This window comes from Colletes gigas, unplaced genomic scaffold, assembly GCF_013123115.1.
Source record: "Colletes gigas isolate AHSC1104 unplaced genomic scaffold, ASM1312311v1 Colletes_gigas_Sc00039, whole genome shotgun sequence".
In the NCBI taxonomy this organism is placed as follows: domain Eukaryota; kingdom Metazoa; phylum Arthropoda; class Insecta; order Hymenoptera; family Colletidae; genus Colletes; species Colletes gigas.
This window is the reverse complement of record NW_025106668.1, coordinates 842,714-870,564: the sequence shown is the minus strand read 5'-3', so window position 1 is coordinate 870,564 and position 27,851 is coordinate 842,714. Positions and strand designations below refer to the sequence as shown.

General features: G+C 33.2%; 1 protein-coding gene across 4 annotated transcripts; it reads right to left on the bottom strand.

The window, feature by feature from the left end:
* Positions 1-1,869: 1,869 nt before the first annotated feature.
* LOC122402781 (DENN domain-containing protein Crag) lies at positions 1,870-20,115 on the bottom strand. 4 transcript variants are annotated; one of them, XM_043405874.1, is made up of 20 exons: positions 19,434-20,115; positions 19,197-19,345; positions 18,786-19,119; positions 17,087-17,689; positions 15,772-16,352; positions 15,458-15,698; positions 15,122-15,392; positions 14,589-14,680; positions 13,923-14,173; positions 13,647-13,817; positions 12,868-12,996; positions 12,531-12,780; positions 12,302-12,449; positions 10,931-11,131; positions 8,768-8,992; positions 5,279-5,523; positions 4,932-5,190; positions 4,449-4,850; positions 3,641-3,813; positions 1,870-2,926 (listed from the first exon to the last, which is right to left on the bottom strand). In XM_043405874.1, the coding sequence occupies exons 2-20, from the start codon at positions 19,227-19,229 to the stop codon at positions 2,790-2,792; spliced, it is 4,746 nt and encodes a 1,581-aa protein (XP_043261809.1). In that variant the 5' UTR covers positions 19,230-19,345; positions 19,434-20,115; the 3' UTR covers positions 1,870-2,789. The 4 variants fall into 4 exon arrangements, with proteins under 4 accessions (XP_043261809.1, XP_043261810.1, XP_043261807.1 ...); XM_043405875.1 differs by having other exon boundaries at positions 19,201-19,345; XM_043405872.1 differs by having other exon boundaries at positions 19,223-19,345.
* Positions 20,116-27,851: the final 7,736 nt, after the last annotated feature.

Here is a 27,851-nt window from a genome sequence, read left to right as displayed (position 1 = left end):
TCTATTAACCCACTCTCTGCCAGTGATACTTTTTTATAATAAACGTATTTTGAAGTACCAGCTTAATTGTTAAATGCTTATTTTTTAATGAAGTATCATTGTTCGATGGAAACCATAGGAAGATGGGTGGGCTTCTTTCTTCAGGAGGGGCGAAGGATAGGATAGGATCAGGCCTTGATGTATCATCCACGCACCCGTTTGGTTGTTCAGGCAGCAGGGGAGGTGAACCCCTACGTGGTGCATCCCCAGGTAGCGGATAGGGGCAGCCGCTGAGATGAGATGCAGGGATGAGGTCATCAATCTGAGAAGGCTGGTGACCGCATCCTCGCATGGCATCCTGGAGGTCGGAGCGAAAGCTCCCGCGGGCCAAACACCGGTATGAATGTGTGTGTGCGAGTGGACTGGGACATGTGATATTTGCCGTGGGGTTTACCTAAGACCGCAGGTTGGCCAGTTGGCTGCGGGTAAGTCCTGCGGCCAACGAGGCCACGCGGCCGGTGGCTTAGTCCCATGTCACGGGGCCACGGGCGCTGGTGACCAGGCGCCTGCGTATGAGCGCCGGGGCACGGCACGGCAGGGGACTCTGTGATGACTCACTAGAGTTCCCGGTCCTTCGCCAGGCACCTGAGGATGGTCATCGTGGGGTTTTAGCCGGTGAGAATCCGGCACTACCTGCCGGTCTTCCCTTCGGGCGGGCTCCCGGGTGTCCATGAGGATTTCCCCACGTACAAAAAAAAAATTCGAATTTCATTCCAAATCAATAATTGAATTTGACAACGAAATAGTAATGAGCGATTAATTCTATTAATTGCGACTTAATTTTGATGACTAAATTTTTAATCCCATCAATTGATTAATTGCTCCAATGAATTTAATCGATTGATGCTCAACTCTGGATCGTAGAGTTTTCATTCCATTAAAAAACAAAGGAATTCCTGTAATTTCATTTTCTACCATTGCAAGTGACATCAAAATGATAATGGGGGCTCTAGAGCCCCAGAGAAATGGGTCGAAAAAATCTCGTTTATAATTCTCTTTCTCATGGAACTACTTGAAAGAGATCATCTAAATGCTTTTACCATAGTACAAATAATTGGTTCAGTTGAAATAGGTTGTCTTGTCAAATAAAAATAAAATACATGTTTATAATGACATTATTGTATTTCATTAATAAAGACACATATGAGTTTAGTCAAAGATAAGTTATTGCATCAACTACACAGATCAAAAACTCATTTATGTACAATACCATGACTGACTTTTATTTATGTCTTATATTCATAATGTAATAATGAACGAATATACAATAGTACATTTTTTACAGGGTTCATAGTGAAAAGTGCATAGCATTGTCACATTAAACTATGTGTTGTGTTCTGTTGTGTGTGTGTGTGTGTGTATGTGCGCAAGCGTGCATGTGTATATATATGTATGCATATTCCATTCTTACAATTTTCAACAGCCAATACATTGTATAATTTACTTACGTGAAGAAATGGTTTTACAAATATCAGGTACATATAACGTTCTACGAAATGTTCTTGAAATGAAACTCTTTTACAAAGTAAAATTTTTCAAAAAACATTGATTTAGTTAAATTTATTTGCAATTAAAATTGGATGTTATTTAACATTTTTCTTATAATACAATTATAATTCGCAATTTTATCATAACAGACAATAAATAAATATTTCAGTCAAGTCAATGCGAATGTTCGTATCGTCAGGTACTTAAACTTCGAATCTAGAAATTTGTAAATTTCCTACATTATCTTTCAACTAAACACAATATACATATACTGAGATACAAATTTTCAATGTGCCAAAGCTTCGTCAAAATGTTTCGTAGAAGCAAAATTTTGTGTCTTGAACATCGTATTTTGCAAAGGAAAAAATAAATATCCATTTTTAATCGTAAACAATAATTTAAAAATCATTATGTTGCAATTTTAGGATAGAAAGCTTTTATTTTCTTGGATACAATAATGTCTATGTAATGTAAATTTGAACTGTAACTTAAAAAAGCATTAATTTACTATGGTAAATATCAAATGAAAGTCTATGCTACGAGTGTGAACAGCACTTTTCATCGTGAACATGTAAATTACTGATTGAATTATATTTGTCACGAATTATTTAACTGTTCCGCTTAAAAAATCAGAAAATGAATATTGTCTTTTGTAATATTATATGAACGTTGAGTTACGTTATAGTTCGCTTTGTTCGAAACACAATCGTGGTCATTTAATCAGTATTTGATGATCAAAACGTTGGTAGAAATATACCAAGTATGTAATTCGTACATTGAAAATTACGATTGCGCTATTCATATAATGCGTGAATTTATATTAAAGCAATTAAATTTATAGTTTTACGATCAAGTCAGTTTCTTTGGTACTGAACGATCTTTAATATCACGTTCATCGATACAACTAAGAATATTCACATTAACATAAGAAATTATATGCGCGAAAACGTATATACGCAAACTATTTTCAAAATAAAAAATTATTTATAGTAATTATATATTTTAAACATGAAAATTGTATTATTCCACAAGCGAGTTTGTGACGTCGAGTGTCCTCTCGGTTATTTTGTTAAAAAATAAAAGTTTTAGCGATTGAAACATAATAATTCGTACACATTTATCTAAAATAATTGATTCGCTATTAATTTTTGAAGGATACATAAATTGTTTCACATTGAAATCGCACTTGAACAGATGAATCTATAATAATTTCCATGATAATCTAGTCATTTTCACAATATATTACACCGTTTGCATTATTTTTACACGCTGAGTTGCTTAAAGTAATGTCTGCAGAATATTGACATCATTGAAGGCGGAGCATCAATTTTACACAACAGCTTTTGTTCTTCTTCCGTTAATCTTTCTAGTGATAAAGTATATTCTTTGTCGAAAACACCTAAAAGTTAAGTCAGGTAAGACTAGTTAATGAACTAACTAAATATTCTAAGAATAGAATAATGTACAAAGCGTTACCAAAAATGTGAAACGTTTTTTAGGCATTTTACCATTTTTCAGATAGAGATGGAAAAGCTATTGTCATGAATTAAGGGTAATTAAATTTTTTAATGATTTCTTAATTACTCGATCGAGCTTCCCAGAAGTGAGCTTCGTAAGCGTGCGTCAACGGTATCTTTTTATCTAATTCTTTGTATCTAATCTCATTTATATATAATAAAACATTCAAATACATTACATAGTGGCTTTATTCTAAATCTGTTAATTTTTTTTCTGAGTTTTATAAAGAAATATTAAGGATTATTATTAAAAGTTCTCATGTCCAATATAATTATTATCTTAATGAATTCTTCTTAGCATTACATTTTGCAAAAAATATGTTTAAAGTTTGAAACTATTCATTAACAATATATACCGTTGTGTTTCTCTTAACATTAGCTATAATACTGTAATGATAAAAATATTTAATCTATTATATTAAATATTTAATATAACTTGTGTAAAAAGTTTTGCCAATTACAACATTTGTAGTTTTTAATCAAATTTCGTTGACAATTTTTCGTATCATCAACAGCAACGGAGATATATTTAAGGTGCTCCAGGTAAACGGGACACCTTGTATATTTATTTGCTCACTTAATAATATAATACTTACCTTGATCAATATTTCCTCTACCCAAAACGGTAAATGCTAAAAACAATATATCTCGATATATAGAAAATAGGGGTTGGTCAGGTGCTTGATTTCTGCTTCTCTCTAAGGCCACTCTTTTTATAGGTTCTGCTAAGTCGTTTCGACGAACGTTCGTAATTACTAACTGCATTAACCTAAAACAGATATAAGTCTTGGTTATTTATATATATATATATGACAATGAAATTCATGAATTTTAAATTATAGAATGTTATACAACTATATGTTGTTTTATGCATCATAGAATTTAATACTTTTACTAGTTTCTGTGTCACATATATTTTTTTGAACGAAACATTTTCTCTTTTAAAGCTAATAACTGATCTAAAGTTATTAATAATTATACCAACTAATAAAATGGCAAAGAAGATGATTTTGATGCTAATGTGTAATACATTATACATTACTGTAGACAAAATTTTCGACAAGTTTTAAATATTACAGTATAGCATAGAGTAAATCTCTAATGATGCAATTTAAACACAAAGAACACGAATAAGATTTTTTCCAAGATCTGTGAACTTTTGTAATTAGGAAGAGAGGAGCAGGGAAGTGGGGTTTTAGCTGATAGGGGTTTGGCACTACACGTGGGTCTAGAGTGCCCATGAAGATTTTATGAAAAAGAGGAACTGTCTAGTGACTTCAGAGCTGGAATGTTAAGCTTCATTTGTAAAAGCGTTTCAGAGATAAAAATATATACAATTTTAATACTTATAATGATGCTTTTACATGTTGTGTATTTACGATATGGTACGTGAATTCTACTTACGTTTTATCCTCTGTAATATTGAGCTTCCATTGAAGGTACATGGGTAAACGATCCATATGAAGTCTTTCGTTGTCCCACATAGTTTTAACACCTACTGCACCATAATTTATTTGATCCTTTTTCTTATCATTATTCAACCATAAATCTGGGAGATGACTTGTTAAATTAATCCTTTCAAAGTACCATATAAGGTTCCAATATACTATTGGATGTTCTTCGATAAATTTATGTTTTGTAAGACAAGAATCACCTTCTTGACTTAAGACACTTTCTAGTTCCTTTCTTAAAACAAGAGGATTTAAATATGGCACTGTGGTGGGTTCTAATAATTCTTTCGGTTTATCCAAAAGTTCAACTAGTGCTCCCATTAGAGGGTCATTTTTTCTTTCATTTTTCTCGCATCTTTATAAACATACAAATTCACAAACGTTGTAAATACACAGTGTACATAACGCTAATGCAATACACACATATTTATATTACCTGTAATCTAATATTGTTATAGTAAGTAGAGGTACTGTCGCTTTGTCGCAATATTGACAGACCGTATTTAAATTTGAGTCTTCTGGTTGCCAACCAGCCATTATTTCTTCATCATAGAGTATAGAGGCACAATGATGACATCTACTAGCACTAGAGAGCACAAGTTCAATAGCAATTCGTTCATCCAATTCTCTTGAACCTTTTGGATATAAATTTTCGGCCAAATCACACAATGTATAAGGATCTATATTTCCGTCTCCTGTTATGAAAGAAAAATGTTATATTGAAAATCGATATTTTGTTCTGTTTATTTTTATCGCTGGAATTAAGTTTTTAATGTTACGAACCAGATATTCTAAGAGCTTCGGTTCGATCTTGAACAGATCCGTCTGTCATGGAATCCAACGATTCATGCGATGCTCCATGTGTTATTTTATATTCACGTTCTTTAAGTTTTACTGGTGTACTAGTTGCAGAAATAGCTTCTTTAATTTCATCAAACTTTTTTGCTACTGTCGTAGCAGCCGATTTTAAGCTATTTAGGCCACCTAATATTATTTCATTAGATTTTTTCCCAGTCAGACTAGTCGAGCTGAAACAGATATTTTCAATTACGTGAAAATAAATTATCAATACTTTTTCAGATAAAATGTTAAAAACAAGTATTTTTATGTACACTGGCCAACAAAATGATAAATGCTCGTGTAGTGCGAATGTAAAACGGCAAACTGTTATACACTTATACAGGATGTTCAGGCACCCCTGGGAAAAATTTTAATGGAAGATTATAGGGGCCAAAATAAGAAGAAAATCAAGAATACCAATTTGTTGATTGAGGCTTCGTTAAAAAGTTATTAACGTTTAAAGTTACGCCTGTAGAACAGCAATCTGCGAACAGCTGCGTGCGCACGATAGGTTGAGGCAGGCCAGTCCTAGTGGTTCTCACTCACAAAACTTTAAACGTTAATAACTTTTTAACGACGCCTTAATCAACAAATTGGTATTCTTGATTTTCGTCTTATTTTGATCTCTAGAATCTCCCATTACAATTTTTTCCCAGGGGTGCCCGGACACCCTGTATATCATACAAATTAGTTTTCAACATCTTTCCTATGATATAACAACTTAAAAAACACCTAAAATGTAAATAACAAGTTATATCGTATATGTTGAACATATCTGGGTTAATAATGTTAAAGATAACCTAACCCAGATCCTGACAAATGTAAGAAAATTGAAAAGTAGGCGATGCGTACAGAATAAAGTCTATTATAAAAATAATAATAAATCATAACTAATAAAAGATTTTTATTTCTCTTTGCATCTCCTATTATCCAACATTCCCATAAATGACAATTAAACACTTTTCTTAAGTAGGTGGGTCATTTGCATCATGTCCTATCTTTAGAATAGGATAATTCCTTGGTCCGTGATTAAGGAAAAACTAAAAAATGTCATCTATTAAAACTACTGCATTTTTAAAATGTTCAGAATATTTGGTATTAAAGAAGTTGACAAAATTATTGACGTTGATGTTATTGTTAAAGTCGCAATTTTTGAGAGTAACAAATATTGCTTGGATTACAAGTTTGAATAGTGTTTGAGAATACCTCAGAACTAACCCAGACCTTTATAGACTATTCTAGTTAACAAGTTGGAGAGATGGCATATAAATATAACATTTTGTTCATGAATAAGGAATCGACAAAGCTAAGAATGTTGTGTGAGCATCCAAGTAACATCTTCCTATAATAATTGCTTGTTCTTTTGCCGGAAACAAAATATTTTGGGCTACTGTCGCGTATATCGTGTAACATTTTCTGCCATTCTTGACGTTGATTCTTATGACTTCTGGATATTCCTGTAGTTAGGAGTATCCATGTTATAATCGACGATTTTTTATACTGCCCCCTGCCCATCAGAGGCTTAAGTTTTCAATTTGTTGAACAGTTGTACTGATAATTATACGCTTTTCACATTCAAATAACTAGAAGACAGACAAACGAGCAACGCACTACAGAACACCTCTCAGCGTTTGTACACACATCTGATTCGTTCAACAGTCGGAAGAACTAAACCTATCACTTTTGAGTTACTAGTATTAATATAAAAAAAAACGTCTTTAAGTCAGAAAAATCAAATATAGTATTAGTATGGGAGAGGGGATTGCCTAGCTCATGATGTACTTATTTTTTGTATGGTTTAAGCAAAAGTTTCCTTGTGGTTTACTTCAAAGTAAGTCGCTGGACTTTTTATTTGTGGGAAGCTATGGAAGCATCTCTATAATAACAATCTCATTATACCGGAAAACATGCATGAACGTATTACAACTGAATGTGCTCAAATATGTCAAGCAACTATAAACGGAGTCAGAGAATCATTTATTTTCGATTATAGAAATGTATTAACGTTAATAAACATAGTTTTTAGCATTTAGTAAAACAAATTTAATTAGTATTTTTCCATAGTTATTTCCAGATTTTAGAAACCTCTACCGAGATATTACCATTCTTGATTTTCCTCTTATTTTGACCTGTAGAATCACCCCCCTCAAATATTGACAAATGGTATCCGAACACCCTGCATAATTTACTGAGCTCAGTACAAGAAACATGTTCGTTCTAATTATTGTATTGTACTAATTTTGAAAGATTGTATATAATATTTTGATTAAAAAATATTCTATATAAATTTTAAAGTTAAAAGTATCAGGGATTTTATGACAGCAACAGCAGAGTATTAAACAAAGCGGTTTACTAAATGCGGGGCTTCGCAAGTCGTGCAAGTCATAAAACTTACTCAAGGACTTGTAGAGCTTCAAGCCTAACAGGTGTTTCTGTGATTCGGCTTGAGCCGTCTTGAGTTTTATTTTTTAACTCAAGTTTAGAGTGCATATATAAGAAACTTGATTGTGTAAAATTACAATTATTACTGACGAATTTTATAAAATGTTTTAGACATTCTTTAATCCTTCAGCGATTGCCGAAAATGAATAACCTTCGTCTCTCACCAATAAAATTTGTTTTCTTTGCACAGAGTTGATATTCTTTCCTTGGCTTATGGCTGTGAACCGATTTTCGATTGTTTGCATTGTTGAACATATTAAACCATGACAACCAAATTAACAATGACGGCAAATAATCAATCACAACGATAAATGATCTTCGGTCTTAAGTAGCTGTCCACTGTATTAACGGAACAATATAAGAAAATAATCAAAAATACTTGTAATATTGAAGTTAAAAATAAAATTACTTTCGCATTATGGTAGAATATAGTCCAATGTATATTACATTCAAGTTTAATATAGCAAACATCTAATTAATGAAATGTTTTTTTGTTGAACAAGCGGTATTAAGTAGCTGGCCACGACTTTATATAAAAAACGGGAATAAAATACAATTAAAACGATATGAGCAAACCTAAGAGGTACTAGATACAACATTAAAGCAACTTCTCAGACAATATTGTAGATATAAAGTATTTAACAAAGTCAATTGAATGCGTATCCCGTTGTAAACATTTTATAGAATTCAATAACATTTTAATGATTTAATAATAATAATAAATTTTTTTCGAATCTCTAAAGACGTTCCTTTACATGATATGATATGGAAGATCGAATGATTCGATAAATTCGTTATACATGTGACTCTGTATCCTTTTTTTATATTAAATACCAGATTTGTTAGTAGAATATCGAGTGTATTAATATATGCATGTAACTCAAAGGTATACATATCACAAAAATAAAACTCAAGCAGTGAATGTGATTATATACTTTGTCTATTTATATTTGTTAGTGTAGATTCCAGTTAATAAAACTTATGCCTTACCCGAAACTCAGCTTCAAACTAGAGCCTAGATTTGACAGACTCGAGGTAACGCTATCCTTTTGAGACCAAAGACTGCTTATTTCTAGTCTTTCTCTTTCTTTATCTTGTTCGCCTTGCTGTGCCACAGAATAAGGCATTGTTTCACTTCTTTGCAAATGGCCGCCTATTGCTACATCACTTTCATCTACGGTTTGGTGAAATGTTGCGCTACGAGGCAAGACATTGCTGGAAGAAGTTATAGGATGAATATAAAGAGATTTGTGATAATACTATGTTTTCAATTACGTTATAGGTAATCTTACAGTGTTACAAATTCAATAAAATTTGTTGAAATTCAAAGGTATTTTAAGATACATGGTATTTATAACTCTTATAATGTAATGTAATATCATGTGATAGGTACATACTAAGAAGTGAATTTCCCCCAAGTAAAAATCTGACTTGTTGATTAAGTTTTTTACAGTCATAGAGAATGAAATACTCAAATCAATGATTATGGTTTGATGGGCATATGATTAATAATTTATGAGATATATAATATTGAAGTTTTGGTATCCGTTTATCTGCTACAGTACAAGTACAACTTGTAAGTAAAGTCCTGTAATGGACGGGTTTTCAACTTAGCGATTGCTATGCTACCATATTAATTTATTCGACTAGCCAGGCCACCAGAGTCTTAAGTTTATTTCAAAGTTAACTTTGTTTTTCTATTACAATGATAACGTTATTTTCTTCTGAAAGATAATTCATTTCATTTAAGAAGATAACTGAACTAGTGGTCGAACAAATCATGTACGACAGCACCTTCTTTGATCCCGAAGAAGATAATGTGCCTACCTGCACGCTAAAAGTAGTACCGCCGAAATATACACCTATTTGCCAACCGTGCAACGTGTATTTTTTTTTGGCAGATTAAAAATTTCCTTTCACGACTCGAAAATGCTCCAGCATTGATCCGCGAAAATAGTGAACTCACAAATAGACAGGATATAATAAAATTACATTCTATAATCGTTTAAACTCAAACGCGTTAAGCGTTTAAACTCAACCCATCAGATTAGAAAAAAGAAATATTCTGTAACGTAAATCAAGTATGTTTACCACACAAAACATTCCGCTTTTGTTTGTTCAGGAATGATTACTTTACAATATGCATAAATAATAATAGTTGATATATTCATTGGATAGCGTAATTAGCTCCAGAGATTTAACGACTTTTGTTTCAAGTCGATAGTTTGGCTAGTTCCGGAGATACAAGGGTTCGAAGCGTTTGTTTACATTTTGTTGTTGACATTGCCGCAAAGCCATTGACCTCACACATAAATAGTAAACAGTAAATAGTCAATTCTTGGAAAGACATGCATTCTCAAGACTTGTATCTTTCATTTCTTTCAGTGTTGTTTTGTAAATGAGGGCCCAGCGTGGGTATTTCATCTGTTATCTATTTGCCATGCAAGCTTTCGAATGCTTTAGTGAGCAACTGTATGTACGCGAAGATCTAAAATACTCAGAAATAAATAGTTGAAACCAGTGCACTATTTTATTAAAAAATAATTCAAGTTTTATGTAAAAAATGAAGTGTACGTAAGTATGTGGCCGTCACTGTATGTGTAATTTGTGTAAAAAAAGAACGCGAGAAAGAAACAGAAATCTCTGGAAGTCCTTTTATTCTATTAGATATTGCGGTTTTGGGATATGTCTCATATTTTGGAACAGGGAAAATCGTAATCTTAAATGGAAGAGTAAACTCTCAAATTTACCTAAACTTAGTATAAGAAGTCATAATCTCAGAAGGAAAACAGCTGACAGGAGATGACTTTATCCTTCAGTAGGATAATGCACCTATCCATAAGGCGAGAATTGTAACAAAGTATTTATAAGTGCAATAAACATTTTAGAATGACCTCCACAAAACCCTGATCTTTCGCCAATAGAAAACATGTGGTCAATTTTAAAATTACACATTGCCGAAAATAGACCATGCAATATAAAAGAGCTACGAGGCGTTAATAGAGAAAATGGCAGTTATAATTATTATCAGAGTAAATTTATTGTAATAAAGTTGCCTGAAATCTAACCGTTCCTATTACAAAAGATTAAATTGAATGCAATGAATTACTATGAATTTTTTGTCTAATTTTACTAATAACAAAAATAATGTACCTTCGAAATAAAAGCGGTCCTCCCGCCCGTTCTTCAACATTATTAAAGACTGTCAAAGTACATGTCGAACAGTTTGAATCATTCTCTTCGGAAGGTGAGACAATTGGTGTTTCATCGTTAATTAGAGCACCTAGCGGATCATTTTCTGTAACTGGCGTGCGTATGGGACTTTTTAACGGCGATTCTAAGTTCCGAATCAACCTAAAAGCAACAAATCAACAAAATAATATAAAATCGTTTTTTTACAAATATATGAAGAGAATGAAAAACGAAATGAAACTGAAAAAAATGAGTCTTGCCAAACTTTTCTTGCCAAAATTTATATTTTGGGCCTTATCCAAATTTAACACCTTCTAATAATGGAATGCCCCAAAAATGTTAACGACCAATAGTATACTATACCAGATATTCGGCCATTCCTGGGAAAAATTTTAATGGGAGATACTAGAGGCCAAATAAGACGAAAATCAAAAATACACACACCAGGTCTCAATGACCAAGGCTCAGTTACCCCCCCTCCACAATCATGTAAATGTGTTGATTAACGTATAATAACAATTAGAATACTGTTTTAGAACAGCAGATATAAAAAAATAAATATTAACAGATGTTTTCAGTGGGTCGACACATCTTTGGTAAATTCAAATTCAAAATCGTCCATATGTCACGTATTAAAGCATCCTCATCGTTTCATATAAGTTGAATAAAAAATCGTAAGAAAAAATCGTGCGCCAGTGTGAAATCAAATTACAAAAGAATTTTGTATAAAATTTTGCAGTAGTCATTGTCAAATATAGACTTTAATCTCGAACATATTTTAGAGTAAAATTATCCTTACTTTCTCAGTCGCTCCTTGGCGTAAAAGAGTCTTCAAGGAAATTCAATTTAGGAATGTGAAAGTAAAAGATTCAATTTTTAAAATAACTCCAAGAAGATTATTGAACAATTGCTTTTTTTAAAGTTATAATAATTCAAGGATTAACAACCTTTCAACCAAGTATCCTCATATTTATGAGCGGCAGTGTGCACCGAACAACGTTTACGCCGGCGACTTGTCAACTTTGGAAGTTAATAATAAATAACAGAACATGTACCCCTGATCCTTTACAAAATTTTCCTAGTAATCTTTAGAGAGCTCTCCAAGGTCAAATAATTATTATTGCAATATGCCTCCCTTTTGATACTTTACAACTTTCGTCTCAAACATTTTTTCGCATTTTGCTATTTCAACTGAACAAACTGGGTATATGTACAGGAGCACACTCGCTGTGTAATTAATACGTCTTGTTTCAGTTATCTTTTATTTGATTTTAATTAAAAAAAAAATTATAGAAAAATCAAGATCAATGTATAATAAAATTGAAAAATTACCTCTGTGTCATCGCCAAATTATTAAACTCTTCTGCGTGTATAACATTTAATGCTGCTGTATCTTTAACAATACTATTTTGTCGTGGAAGCTTTCTCATTTCTAGAGGCCCGTAGTCCGGTAAATCCGTTGTTGAACTTCCTTTAGTCGCTGCAGATAAAGGAAAGTATAAGATAATAATAAACCTGCTCTAAAATCTAAAACATTAAAATAGACTAATTTACTACGTACAATCGCTGTGTGCAGCTTCTGTGTCTTGAGAATGCGAACTATCAAGGCTAGATCTAGAAAATGCATGTTCCATATTTGCAAGTTTACCATCAACGGTTAATAAATCTGCAGTTGAACTTAATCTTCTTTTAGCACTTTTTTTACCAGCTTCTTTAAATAAAGCTGCTCCAACTATAGCGTTTCTTAGTTTGTTCCACATCAATTGACTGGAATTAGTTACGTCAGATGGCCAAGTTGCTTCAAGTACAGCCTTTAAATTCAGTAAAAAAAATTATTTTGAATTTAACAAAATCTATATTTTGCTGAAAAAAATATTGTGATCGATAAGAAAAATTACCTTGTTATAAAACCCATATGTAAGAGCATTTGGTTGAACACCGCTACGTTTCATGTGAAATAATAATTTTACTGCTAGTACAGGTTGTCCGTAAACACCGCAAAGTTGCATCATAGCTCTGTAACAAACCTAAAATCGACAGTCTATGATAAGATTATGCAACATATAAAATATGCAACTTCTAAAATAATCACTCAACAAATCTGTAATTGAAACAATCGGTAATTCCAATAAATATTTTAACCTGAACTTTGTAATTATTATTTTAATAAATCATATAATCTTCTTGGAATGTAAACATGCAACGATATTCTATCATTTCAGAGGATATGACCTAGAAGAAACGAGCTACTAATATATTTTTTTATTTAATTCCTCTCATTCAAATGATTGTTTTGTGAAATTTTTTTTGTTGTATCGTCACATTCAACGACGATTTGTTGGGTAATAATCTTATGCCGGAAATACGCTACTGCTCGTGAACAGCTCGCGGCTGTGCTCGCCAGCAGTGTGGAGACTTTTGCAAACAACGAACAGCGATCCCTGTTCGCGCCGGAAGCGGTATATCAAAGGGACTGTTCACGAACTCGAAGTTTCCATAGATTATAATTGTTCGCAAGCTATTCGCGAGCTCCAGTGTGGAAACGTAGTTGTTTCCGTTGATGAACAGCTCGCGAACTACCTGTAAGCAGTTCATGAGCTGCTCGCGAACTGTTCTCTTCAGTGTATTCCCGGCATTAGGTGTTGCAACCTGCGCGCATACAAATAAAAAGGTTTACTTCTTCAATTGGTTCAAGATTTAATTTCGGCATTTTAACTAGTAAATCATAGGCCTGATGTAAAATCGCAGCCGGTTGGTTAGACACTTGTAACATAGCTGGCAAATGCAAGAACCAAAGACTATAACAGGTTCCAAGTAGACATCTACCCCACCTATCTGGCATTGCTGCCTGCAAATGAGATATTATTTATAGGGATGAATCTATAACTAATTATATAAAATTTTCAGCCTTTGTTATATAAAAAGCACAAATTCTAGTAAGAATAGTTCATACTTGTTTACGTGCCATCCTTTGTGCCACTTTAATTTCATGTTTGGTTCTGCGTGCCATAGGACTACCTGGTATTATTCCAAAGGCACATAAATTTGTGTTTTTTACATTGAAATGTTTCTGCGGTCTTATCAAGTCGTGATTTAATTTAAACGTGCGGTATGCAATTGGTGACTGATTTGGTCCTGCTTCAGGCGGAGGTATGAAAACAGTCCGTTCGCTGTGCTGAGATTCGTCCAACTCCAAAAGTGGCACTAAATAGTAAAATCAGTAATTACAAGTTACATTGGAAAAGTAAAACTGCATGTTCAAATAATGAGTTTTGTAATATCACGAGTACAATGAAACTTTCAAATTGGTTATATGAAAATTAATTGAACAAAGTTGCATCAAAGTGGTTTGAAGAATTAACGGTGCAGTAATGCTAGACCATACGCAACATCATTGCCTGTATACATGTAAGAGAATTATTCGTCGGACAATAAAGGGTTCCGTCTTCCCCAATTCGGTTGCAATACACTCATTTTTACAAACTTTAGTAGAATTCTGAAATAATTTCCTACGAATCTTCTTGTAAGTGAAAAATGCAAAGAAAGTCTGTTCATGGTAATAAAAGCTAACAATACTCTAAATCAATTCTAACAAAAATGTTAAAAAATGCAACCTCACCATTTTCTTCTTCAATGCGTTCGGTGCATTCATCAAAAAAAGCTAAACCCGCCATATCCATGTCAGATACGAAACTTCTTTCTTCTATAAATCTAAAAAATACAAACTGCAGTGATATTATACCAAAGGTAACTGAAAAACAGATAAAATATTTTGTGCAGTTAATGTTAACCACACAAATTGTCAAAATAAAGACTAATAAACTAAATATACAGCACATTTTATTCATAATAGTCACATTAAATATAAAATATATCATTCAGAAATAATACAATAAACATCAAAAAATAGTTGAGTTGTTAGAGTATATAGACATATGTGTATACAGGGTGTTTCACCTAATTTGAGCACCTTAAATATCTAATTTGTTATTGATGATAGAATGAAGTATCAGAGAAAAATCTTACTAGTTTGGAAGAGGTCAATATTATAATAAACAAACAATTTTTTTGATAGTCATATTTTTAGAGATTTTGAGGTCATCAGGATGTTTGTTATACAATGTCAAAAAATCGATGATAAGAAAAACATACCTTATGAACATTTGCGTCTTTACTAACATACTATAAAATTTTGCATGAGCCTTGTCCCGACTTCTGAGAAAAGCTTGTATATTGAACAAACTGGTTGGATCAGTTGAACCAACTGTTGGTGCTTTTGTAATTGGTAGTAAGAAAGCACGGTATCCTTTTAATATAGTAGCAGTAAATCGTAAAAAAGCATCTTGTATTTCAAGCTCTAAAGCTTGTTCTTTTCGTTTTTGTTGAAATTCTTTATCAACACTAAACTCTTCATCGTCCATATCTGAAAACAAAATATGTACAAACAAAAAAATGATATCGACATAAATTGAGCAATACTGCACACACCTTTCATAGACGAATAACTCTTTCCTAATGAAATCAACTTCGAATAGAGGTGTTCCAACCAATTTCTAAGCTGTCTGGCTGCTTTTTTGGGTAACAATTTTATATTTAAATATTTTTTATCGTCACAAATCGCTATATTATTCGTGTCCAAATTTACACAATTAACGTCTGCGGGTGGATCGTACAAATCAAAAAATCTTGAATCCACGCCAATTAAAAATGGTAATGGCGCATGCAGAACCTAAAATATAAAATACATTTTGTAATGTGCTACATATCTCTTCGTCAATTGACAAAGTAACAAGATACGTTACCTCTGCCAAGCCTAAGGGGCATAGAGGTATATATGGGCACTGCCATTTAAATGGAAATAATATCATAGCAATAGCTTCACTCACTGATGTAAGTACATCAGGACGTAGCGAATGTACAAGTATTTTCTGTTCAGTTAAGATTAGCAACAATATGAGTAAACAATTATCAGGTCCTAAATTGATGAGTAACTGCCGAAAACTCGCACCAGACCTAGGTAGTGCTAAATCTTCTGGTTGCGTTAAAATCAATCTGTTCTTACTATTTAATTGTATTTGAATTCTTGGTCTTTGTGGACTTGGGAACGGTATATCGTACAAAAAATATGCTATGTATTTTTCAATAGGAACGTTTTGGGGTTTGTTATTGACCATGCTATGCAGGTAAACTAAAAATTTCTCAAACGTGTCGAAAAATGGCCAATGAGATAGTATGCATATAGATTTACTAATATTTAAAGATTGTGTGACGGGGTCTGTATATTGCAACTTTTCCAATTGTAGTAAGGTAAGTTTCTTAAGTATTCCACACTGTTTAAGTGTTCTCATTTTCAGTTGCTGATTGTCAACTTCTGCATGTTCAACTGAAACAAAAATAATTTTACGACATAAATTAGCATAAAAAACTCACTTTCAACGTTAGTTTATTTTGTCTCTTCACAGTTCGAGAATGAGGTCAGACGTTATAGAAATGTATTACTGAATCATTTCCTAAACAATACCTATAGCATAAATCAAAGGTTTTCAACTCACATTCCCAAATATTGAAAATGTACGAACCTTAATCTTTATTTAGGACGTTCAATCTAAGTAGATTTAATCAATAGTATCGCTCGATGCATTAGCATAACAGTTCACAACGAAGAAGTACACATAGGTCAAAAAGTGTTATTTTATTTGGTTTAGAAGACAAACTGAAAAACGTGAGTTCTAAAATTGTGAATAATTTACAACAGCAACATCTAACGATTTTAGTTACTACGAAACTGATGCGAATATCAGATCGAGCCGAAAAATAACAATTATAGAATCAAAATATATAATATTGATTCTTAAGAACCGAAATCGAAACTGATATAAGCCAGAAACGTTATATATGTAACAATTATCAAATCATTTTGGTTTTTATGACTATTTGAAAAGCCAAAACTGACGCTATAATTGTTTTCGATGCCTGCCTATATCTCAAATAAGAAGTTTCAGATTATAAAATGGCAAGAGACATTCAACATGTGTAAATATATACAATGGTTGTTAAAATAACGTTCAATGTATGACTATTAAAATAGGATAAAAATGTATGAATGTATTTTCATACCAGAAATCTTCAAATTCTCCATGAATTCTTCAACTGGTTGATTTTCTTTCGTATTTCTTTGAGTATCCATTTCTACTTCGAATTCTTCATAAAATGTTATTGCAGAACCATATATTTTTTGGGCTGCATCAGCAACTGTCAAGACAAATGTCGAAAACACTGGTTTAGGTTTACATGCCACTTTGGGCCAGCATTCTACTGTTGCTCCCATTGGTAAGCAGAACATTGCAACAGAGTTTGGAAAACCAAAACTGCTATAATCTCCCATTGGGTATTTATACAGTACAGCAGGTTTAAATGATATTAAATTTGCACGATTCATAGATTTCTTGTAGCATAAAAATACATCGCTTCCCAACATGCCTTTGTTCAAATTTTTATTGATAACACAAAACGCATGTGGAGGAGTTTCTCCTTTATTTGTTAGGATAACACATATATCTGTCACAACTAAAGAATTGCATGGCATTTTACGACTTGCACGTCTAAATGTCACAAATATTCTTGATGTTGAATTATTCACATTTGCTACGTATCCCTTTGGAGTTTCCAACACCATTTCTGCATCTTGCATTATACGTTCTTTGCCATCATATATTACGCCTGAAATTTATACATCTTGTTAAATATATTCTATACAAAATAATGGTAATTAAATTTTATAAAATCACAAATTATTCAAAGCACAGTTATTTAAAATATATAGTAGAATCTCGATTATCCGAGGTAATGTGGAACGGTACTCTTTCGGATAAACGGAAGGATTAATGTGTTCATAAATCGTAGAATAAAATCATGAAAAACATTTTGCTAATGAAATATTTAAATTTAATTATGTAGTTATTTAATAGAATGAAAACTTATTAAACTGTAATTCAATAAAAAAAGTATTCTGGTTATGAAACTATATTAATTAGAATGAGAAATTATTATTAAATATTCATTTCTGTTTATTTATATTATATTTAATACCCAGACTTCAAAAATGTGTTTCAATAAAAAATAGAGTCATTCTAATTATATTGTTTTAGCCATCAGGGGTGTGCGGGATCTTGAAAATGTTTGGGATTCCCAAAGAAATTCGGGATCGAGTAAGTAATCTTTTCGGATTCTCGCGCGTGTCTGAAAACTATGCCAAACATTAAAAGCTATAATCGTTATTGAAGAAAATGAATATCTAAACAGCATTTAGATTGTCGATATTTACGGGAATCCCGATATCTTCAAGATTCCGTCCCGTCCCGAGTTTTCAACCTCTAGCTTTAGCTATTATACGGCTATAAAAATGACAAGTTTTGATACAAATTACAAAAAAACATATAATCATAAATGAAAAATAAGTTTATTCATATGAGAATAATAATCTAAATATTATCAATAATATGCCAAATATAATATCTTATGAGAAGATGCATAAAACAAAGAAAATTTTTTCTACTACAATATACATTTAAAGTATTTTTTGTATGCGTTTATGTACATATTCTATCATGCAACAAGGAAATTGATATTATATAGTGAACGTTGAAAGTTGAACTTTAAAATTTATATTTTTTATGTCTTTAAATGAGAGTTGTACGTTAAAGAGACTTAAAAGATTTGAAGATTCACTTTGCAAAGAAATACACGCGTATAGATTTTGTTATTCGATCTTAGGATACTTAAAATTTTCTGCATAATATTCCAAATTTTGTCTTACCTATATCAACTAAAGGAGGTTTGTCTCGTCCTCTCCGGTAACATAAATAACATTCATTTGTTCTCAAACTTCCATGGTTTAAATCAGCAGGTAACCCTGTAACAGTATTTTCTAACAAAATATACCCATCTGGACACTGTTCACCTAATGCAGGGAATATAATGGCAAGATCAGTAATTGGAGCTTTCATATGCATGTCTTTGACATGCGTTCCTTCTTGATACCAATCTTCTAATTTTTCTTGACTTTCATTGTCGCTATCAAAATCATTGTCTTGACCAGGTAAACCAGCAATGACAAAGTAATCTGCTACCCTCCTTTCGTCCATGATTATCTAATTATAACGGTGTATAAACATTTAGAATGTATAGAACGATTTAATCTATAATTTTTTAGAATAAGGAAATTTACCAACTTCAAACAATAAACTTCCTTACATGGCATTGAAATAATCCCTTCCAAGCTTCTCCCATATAATTTAGAATTATTGTTGTTGCTTTCCGTTAATAATAATTTTATTTAGATAATAATCTTTAAATAAATTATTTTGTAAATACATCCTATAAATAGATCAAACTAATCATTATCTAACTATTAGTCCTGGTATCAATATATTAAATATTGATACAATACAAATAACTGAATTACCTCTCAAACAGAAAACTTATTCGAATCATTACAATTTCCTTAATTAAATGTTTGTTTGAAAGTTATCAAGATTATTATTTAATAGAAGCATCAAACTTAAAGTATGAGAAAAAGAATATATTTGTAGATACGTTTACACTAGTCACAATTAATTCACTAAAAACCTGTTTTTTTTTAAATACACAATGAAACGTATACTGATTTATATTGCTCGTATATTTTTCTGTATGTACAAGATGTTATGAAATAAATAGTTATTTTTTTGTTAAATCTTGATGCTACAAAACATCAAGATTGTATTGATATTGTTTGCACATATTCACTAATATTCGTTGTATCTTAACAATGACATCAAAACGTTTTTCACAATTCGTTTTGAAAGTTAAATATTTCTAGGTTATGTGTCATACCAACTATGTACATATATGCGTTTACTCTAATCACGAGTGACGTTATTGAAATGTCATACAAATTTTCAATCGAAAACTAAACTTTCCTGGACTTTATATATTTTCTCGTCATATGGCTAAAACAAAATGTTCTACTGAAATTTAGAGACGCAACACATAATTTCCAAATAAGAATCACAAGCGTATAAATTAGTAAAACTACAAAATACCTCCAATTTTTTGTACGATAAGTGTTTAAATTCAATTTTATTTTTACTTTTGAAAAATATATGTATACAACTGCTTTTTATATTTATATTAACTCTTGCAAAGTACCATTGCACAATGCATTACTAAGTGCCACAAATATACATATTAAATCAAAGAAAGTTGTAGTTAGCTAATAAATATTAATAAATATTCCAAGTCAACCGGATTAGCATAGGTAACATATGATGCGCCTGTGCATGTTTCTTAAATGTTGTAACATCGCTAAGGTTTTGTTTATTCCCCTAGAATAATTATAATAATGTAATAACTTTATGGTATAGTTATTATGTATGAATGTTGAAATAAAAAAATTAATCTTTCAATTAAATGAAAAGATAGTGACATATACATACCTTATTGTCAAATATATTTACTTAAAAAATCATCTTATATTATATGAAATAGACATAGTTTAAAGGTAGAGATTACATCAAATACATTTATTATAATATCAAATTTCTATACTAAAACTTGTAAAAATTGTATAATTTAGAATATATGTTGTTATTTAAACGTTACAATTTTCGATAAAATATCTTGAAACATATAGAGAACAATAATTTGTAATGTTGGATACATTGGTGAGCAATGTTTTCTGTTTCATAAATTTATGTTTATTTATTTGTTGAAGTTACTTAGAAAGTGTAAAAGTAATTTTGAAAATTATAACATCGATAACAATAGCAATTATAATTTGTTAACACTTTATTTACAAGAATGTATATACAATATACAATTAGAAACGGACCACCATATCACGGCTATTTTAAATAATATGAGGAAGTATTTTTGACAAATATTGTATATTATCAAAGGGAACATGATACAGTAATAATAATTTTTTTACAAGTGAAGACATAGGGACGATTTAAAGGTCAAATTCGTTTTTCAAAATAGGATATCTAATTCTATGGTAAAACATAATAAAATAATCTAAGAAAAAATGTATTATGTACATCTATTATAAAATTTATAGTTTCCGAGATATTCTGCTACTAAATTATAATTTTTTGATGTCATATGTATGACCGGGTGTATTCATTTCGACCGTTTGAAACGGTATATGGTGCTCAAATGCAAACTTTACCCCTTCTTGACAAGATCTATCATATAGCTCTAACACAGTGTTACTAGATCGCGCACTGGGGGCATCAGGAATTTCTCGTTTCACTTTCGCACACTATGCTCGATTACGAGTATACGAGATCAGCCTTGCAAATAAAGCTGCAAGAGTCCGATGTTGCATTGGATAGACAGAAACACGCAAATGTTGCGTACCCCTTCTATCAAGTGCAAAATCAGACTCTTGCATCTTTATTGTTTCTTGTACAGCATGGCCAGTACTGCAGTACTGGACTTGGCTGCGTGTAGATCAGTGTAAGTACATAGTCAGTGATTTAGTCACAAATAAGCACTTGTGGTGACCAGAGATTATCGCTAGTAACATAGATGGTGCATCCGAGCTGAGGAATTGTCCTAGCGCGTCGCCATATCTTTGTTACGCTATCGCGTGAATTCGAGTTTAGTACACATAGCGCCGCCACGGGAATCTATTGGAACTGGATTAATCACCATCGAGTCCGCGATTCAAGTCGGGAAAACAGAATATTCTAAACTTACTTAACGGCCGCGTTCAGGATCGGTGGGTCTACGATACAGACGTGACTTCTCCGCTATTTTTGAGGATTAAAATTTCGAGACCTATTTATTTAGCAAAGTACCTACATTACAGTCATTAAGGGAAATTCTAAACTCCATGGGCATCAACCCACCTCCTTATCCCCCTAGACCGCCGATTCGGACGCAACAAGTGATTGAATATAATACTTGCTAATGTATAAATATAACGGTTAATACTCGAATAAGCTTGAATACAATATTTAGTGATGTTGCGAGCGGTTTCCACAATCTAGTTATTTACTATATAGTAACGAACTATAAGTAATGTAGGGACAAGAGGCCAGAGTGGAAGAATGTTACAAGGGTACGCCTAGTTACCTAGAGGGCGCTTACTCGCTAGGGATGTGTCCTAATTCGTCATCACGGTAGAAGGTGGCGACACTGGTGACGTACGAGGCGTCGCCCTAGTCTTGCACGAATCGTTCGTAGAAACAGTAAAAATATAGTAAAGTTCCACCGTACAATAAATTATAAATACTTGTAATATTTTAGTAGTAGGTTGTTGTATTCCCCTTAATAATACTTTATTAAAAGTCAGAATACTAATTTAAGAACTAACGACGTACAATACAACGGACTGCTCGTAGACTAAACTTGTGCTTGTGTAATTGCAAAAATTTACTTCTGTCTAATGGACAAAAGGTGTTTTTAAAAATTTATATTTAGAATTACAAAAATATTTAAAACAAACTTAGCAAGTTACAATACATATATGTATAATAATAATGCCATTCTTTTATCCGATCAGTATGTCTTAAGTAATTTATCGATCTTTAAATATTAATAACTTTTAAATAAAATCTCAATTAACAAATTACTATTTTTGATTTTCGTCTTATTTTGGCCTCTAGAATCATCCCTTAAATTTTTTACGTATAGATGCCGAACACCCTGCGTAAATTAGCCTGCCTAGCCAGGAGGTTTAAAAAGGAAAGTAGATGTAAACAGAAACATAATACGAGAACGGAGAAGTAAATCAAAAGGCGCAGTTTTCGTAATAAGCGCCCGTGAAAACTAACACCACAGTTCGCCGCGAGAATTATTTCGATCCTCGGCGAAAACGAGACAAGATGAATGCGCGAGACCCGAAACACGATATCCAGAAGAAGAAGAAGAAGCGCGCGTTCGCCATGAGGGTCCGAGGGCCGTCGGTCAAAGGGTCAACGCGGGATATCGTCGACGTTAGAATACGAAATGAAAAGACGCGCATAAACAACTTCCTCGCGATGCATTCAATATTATAACGCGTTGCCGCGGAGACATACCTGCGGGGCAATGAATTTTAAACTGCAAGGAATACGTCGCGCGGCGTCGGTCAGAAAATCTAGCTGAATTTATTCAAATCCCTATCGTTCTCCCTCACGTGCCACGGAGCAATAAGTCACTGTCGCGGTTCGGCTTTATGAATAATGCAACACGCGGGGAGGGGGAAACTTATTTTCACGGAAATACGGACAAGATAGCGAGAGACCGGTACAAAGATAAGTACCAGGGAGACCGGTGTAAGTTAACGCCTACTTGACTTGTATCACCTCCGAAATTTAACATAAAACGATAGAATTGTTTGTCACTCCGTTCAATGTCGTTCGACAATGTATCAGGTCGTCTCATAAATTCGTGCCGATTTTTCTACTAGAATTAATCTTAAGCTTATTTTCCAATATATTATTTAAACGCATACATTTTTCACCAATTGATCTGTACAATAAAATTCATCGTTAAGGGGGTAGTCTCGTGTGAGAACTGAAAAAAATCAATTTTTTATTTCATTTTTTGGAAGTACATGTATATGACTAGACTTGAGCTTCGACGTTAATTTTAACTCTCTATTGTATGCGTCTCCCAATATTGCCAAGTAATTATTTAACAAGTAGCTTCTCTCGACTCGTTCTCTCGTTCCTTGCGTCGATCACTGCTGATCGACATCGCGTCTCCCTCGATTTACCTTCATCCCTTTTTAAACGAAACAATTACTTGGTACAACTAAACTAGAAGATCGAAGGAACATTGCTTCTTTCTGGTGAGACCTGGTAATCGATGTTACCCACGATAAAAAAGCTTTTCTATCATGGCTAACACCGAGCTAATGGCTGCGAATTTAGAATTGTTTCTTGATACAATAAACGAATTTAGATTTATAGTTAGACAGGTGTTTGGTTAGGCAGGTTATTTTTATTCGAAGACAAATTCTTTCGACTCTCTTCGTTGGTTGTACATCTTTCATTGGTTGCACTTTGTGAATTCCGTATTCAAAGGTTTTATCCTCGAAAAAATAACCGCGCGCATTCACACTGTGTATTTATACGATGCACTTTGTCATCAGCTCGGCGACCCAGTAGTTACGCCATAGTTAAGCGGGGGCACGTGCACACGCATAAAGGCAACGCGGGGGCCGGGCTGTCCCGTTTATCACGCGACGCAAGGGACAGAACACAGAAGGAGCTCTGACAAATATCAGATACTGCATTACCGTGGAGCACCAACACCGCATGGAATCAATTGTAAAGAAGTTATTGCGACCAACAACCGCGAGTTACCTGTTCGAAGCTACTTTAAACTTCGAGGTGCGCGGGCTCTCCCGCTTTACTGACTCCAAGATGGATCCCCCAGTCGGAATGGATAGAAATGTTCAACTTACGAATTACGTCTGGGGGTTGCTATTAAGAATCATTACTGTAGTTAAAAATCTATTTCTTTGTAACAAATTTATGTAATCCCTATTATTACAAAAGTAGTTAACAATGTCTGCGATTTCATTGAAAGTATGAATGCTGAAAAATATAAATTCACATATGATAATATATTTGTACAATTAGTATACTTTTATTAATTTTACCAACAAGCAACGGTTGGAATAGGCACGTGCTATAAAGACAAATGAAACTTGGAAAATGACGACGATTGGAAGAAAGTTGAGAATAATTGTTTTAACCGACATGGCAACGCTTAGACCGCGACTTTGTACGCGGCGCTGAGGGTTCGACGAAGAGGAAGGATCCGGTTAAAGCGAGTCGTAACCGTGCGTCGTGGTCGCAGGACCGCTGGTAAGAATTACGCTCCATCCTTGCCCCTTGGAATTATGGCGAGTTCGTCCTTCTTAACTTCGCGGCAGGAATTCCGAGATAACGAGTGCCGAATAATAACGTTACCCTCGCGCAAATGACTCGTGTCTCGGGCTAGTCGGCAACCCGAGCGGCTCATATTTTTCTTGCGCGATTACGAATGGTAATCCGCTTTCGCGGACGCGCTCGGAAACTGTTCGCGCGGCTAGGTATTGTAATTTCAAACCGGACGCTGGCCTTAGGAAAACAGCTTCCTCGCGCTCCAAGTGGGTTTAATTCGCGCCCCATGCCCTTCGAATCTTTCGCGAATTTGTTCGGTGCCATTGGAATTCTGTGTCCTATCTTGGATTCTGGTAATTGTGTATTAAAGTAGAATTCCATAAAAGACGTGTCTCCATAAATCTCTGTGAATCCTTTAGGTGCACGTCATAAATACATAAACAATATCTTCTTTAATACAGAAGAAATAACATAATAAATGTTGTAGCTGACACATCTGTGGAACTATTGTTTTATTTATATAATTATTATCCGCATTAAAGTAAAACTACAGCGATACGTTGGAATGTTGTTATACGTATACTTATGATACGCAATGATTTTTCATTTTAATGTCACGCGTTACTTCCAATTTACAGTACGATATTATTTTTATTATTATTTCAGAATATTGAGCTTACTAATACATTTTACGTAGGCATAGATAAAAGCATGAACAAAGCTAAACAAAATTACTACAAATTGCTCTACAGTAAACGGTTTTTCAAGTAATAATGAAAAGGCTATTTTCTTTTTATTTATCAAATATATGTTATGTAGTGTTATAACCTATACAAAATATCTTATGCATATTCTTAGTCACGTACTTCTTGTATATGTTCATTATATCACAATTTATTACCCCAAAGTGTCTGAAATATGTCAGCTCGTAAAGTTATGAGGCTTAAATTGCACAGTCTGCGACGATTATTCGTCGAAGAATGTGAAGACGTACTGCAAGTTAAATGAGATATTACTTGTTCCGGTTCGCGGTATTCTAATGAAACAGCAGGTGTTATTTAGTTGTATCTGTTGTTGAACGAGTACTGATTGGTTATACGAACGTGACTGTGAAAGTATTTCAGTACTTTAGTTGATTCCAGTGGTTTAGATTCATACACTTCGTTACAAGCTAAGCTTAGCATTGCTATTACACTGTAATACGTACATCTAACATAAGAGATTGTTCTTTCGTTTAAAAAATAGATGTAGATACTTTTAAAATATCGAAACACAATTATGTCCTAAATTAACGTGAAATTACTATAATTTTAAAACTTTAATTTAAATATGGCGCCGGTTACCATCATCCAATCACTATGAAATTTTGCATATATCATTTTCTTCCCTAGTATCACAATTTAGACGGGTAGCAAGGCAAAAAATCAGAAGTTGAAAAATAAAGACCACCCTGGTACGCATGTTCCGTAAAATCAACCACGTTTCTTGCTACTTCGTAACGTTAAGGTAAACACGAGCAGTTAAAGTTGCGAGTCGTCGACCACGTGTTTACCACATTAATCTCGTCCGTTTACATCTATACGCTATCCATTGCTTTGCTGCAAATGCACTTGCGTGACCTTTTTTTTTTATTTCCAAACTTAAAAAAATTGCTCGGCGGACAACGGTGCATGTCGAACGAGTAGGTCACCGCCCAAACAGATGCCTATTTCGAGGACCTAAAAAAGTTGAGGAAACGCTTGGAAAAGCGTATAGAGCTAAAAGGAGATTGTGTTGAAAAATAAAAAAAAAATCTACCTAAAATAATTTGCTTTTCTATCTTTTTCTAAGGACTTATCGAACATGACCCTCGTACCTATCAGTCAGAATTGATACTATGTCTCATGCACTGTTTTTTATACGATAATTTATTTTATGTTAAAAACGTTAAAATACATCTCCTATATTATAGGTATTATCAAAAATTCTAAAAAACTTCCGTCAAAGATATTTGCATACGTTGCGTGATTAATTGCTGACCGTCATGATATGTTGTTTCGTTTAAACGGAAAATTATTCTATGCGTAATATACTTAACGCGCAGCCGTAATCCCCTCGTCGATTACGACAGAGAACTTGTACCTTTACCGTGGTCGAGTAATTGGTCCCCGGGAAGTTCTACCTTTACATCAATTGCCGCAGCCTTCACTCTTCGTTCACTTGATTAGAGAACTAAATCCCAAACCGCTAACGTAACTAATTCACTAATGTATCCAAGTTCCACGGCATCTTATCTTCTCTTTGGCCCTAGAACGCTAACGTCGTCATTTAATTTACTTTGCTCCGTGCGTACTTCCTGCTGCTTTCTCCTTACGTCGTCTTATCTCTGCGCGCTCATTTACATATCTCGATCTTTTACGCGTGCAAACTGTCTATCGCCTCTTTCGTTTCGAGAATTCTTTTCTTAACAGAAACGAGTGATTAAGTGAACGTGTAAGATTCATCTCTTATTGAAAATAGAAACAGAATTATAACTGAGAATATGTATAATGTCGAATGCATATGTACGTTAAAAAGATAGATTGCTACAGGATGCCATTAAAATGATGTACATTTTTAATAAGAACTCGAATCAGTATTTTATCGTTGATCCGAATATTTCACTTTTTCCTTTCGATCGCAAGTGTAAGTTAATTCAACCGAAGCGTTAAGAAATTAATTCTGATATTATCAACATTACTCTAAAGGATTATTTAATTTAATAATTCGTTTTGTAATAAAGCATCGCACCACCGCATCAAGAATACAGAGTCGACAGTGTGGAAACGTTCGGTTCTTTAACAGATTTTATAAATAATTCGTGATATATAAAATGAACAGAGCTTTGGCATTTCAAAACATTAAGGACTCATCTGTTACATTCAATATCAACTTGGAAAGCAAAAGGAACAAACTGAACTACCTTCGTATTCCTGTTTCCCAATCTGAGTATCTTGCGTTCATTTAAAAGTAAAATCGACTCGCACCGCTCTTAATCT

Excerpts from the sequence above, each read along its gene's own strand:
- LOC122402781 (XM_043405872.1), bottom strand. The coding sequence starts at position 19,258 with ATGGGAGAAGCTTGGAAGGGATTATTTCAATGCCAT. Across the intron at positions 11,132-12,301 it reads AATTTGGCGATGACACAGAG|GTTGATTCGGAACTTAGAAT; the intron begins GTAATTTTTCAA and ends TGTTGCTTTTAG. Across the intron at positions 3,814-4,448 it reads AATATTACAGAGGATAAAAC|GTTAATGCAGTTAGTAATTA; the intron begins GTAAGTAGAATT and ends TATCTGTTTTAG.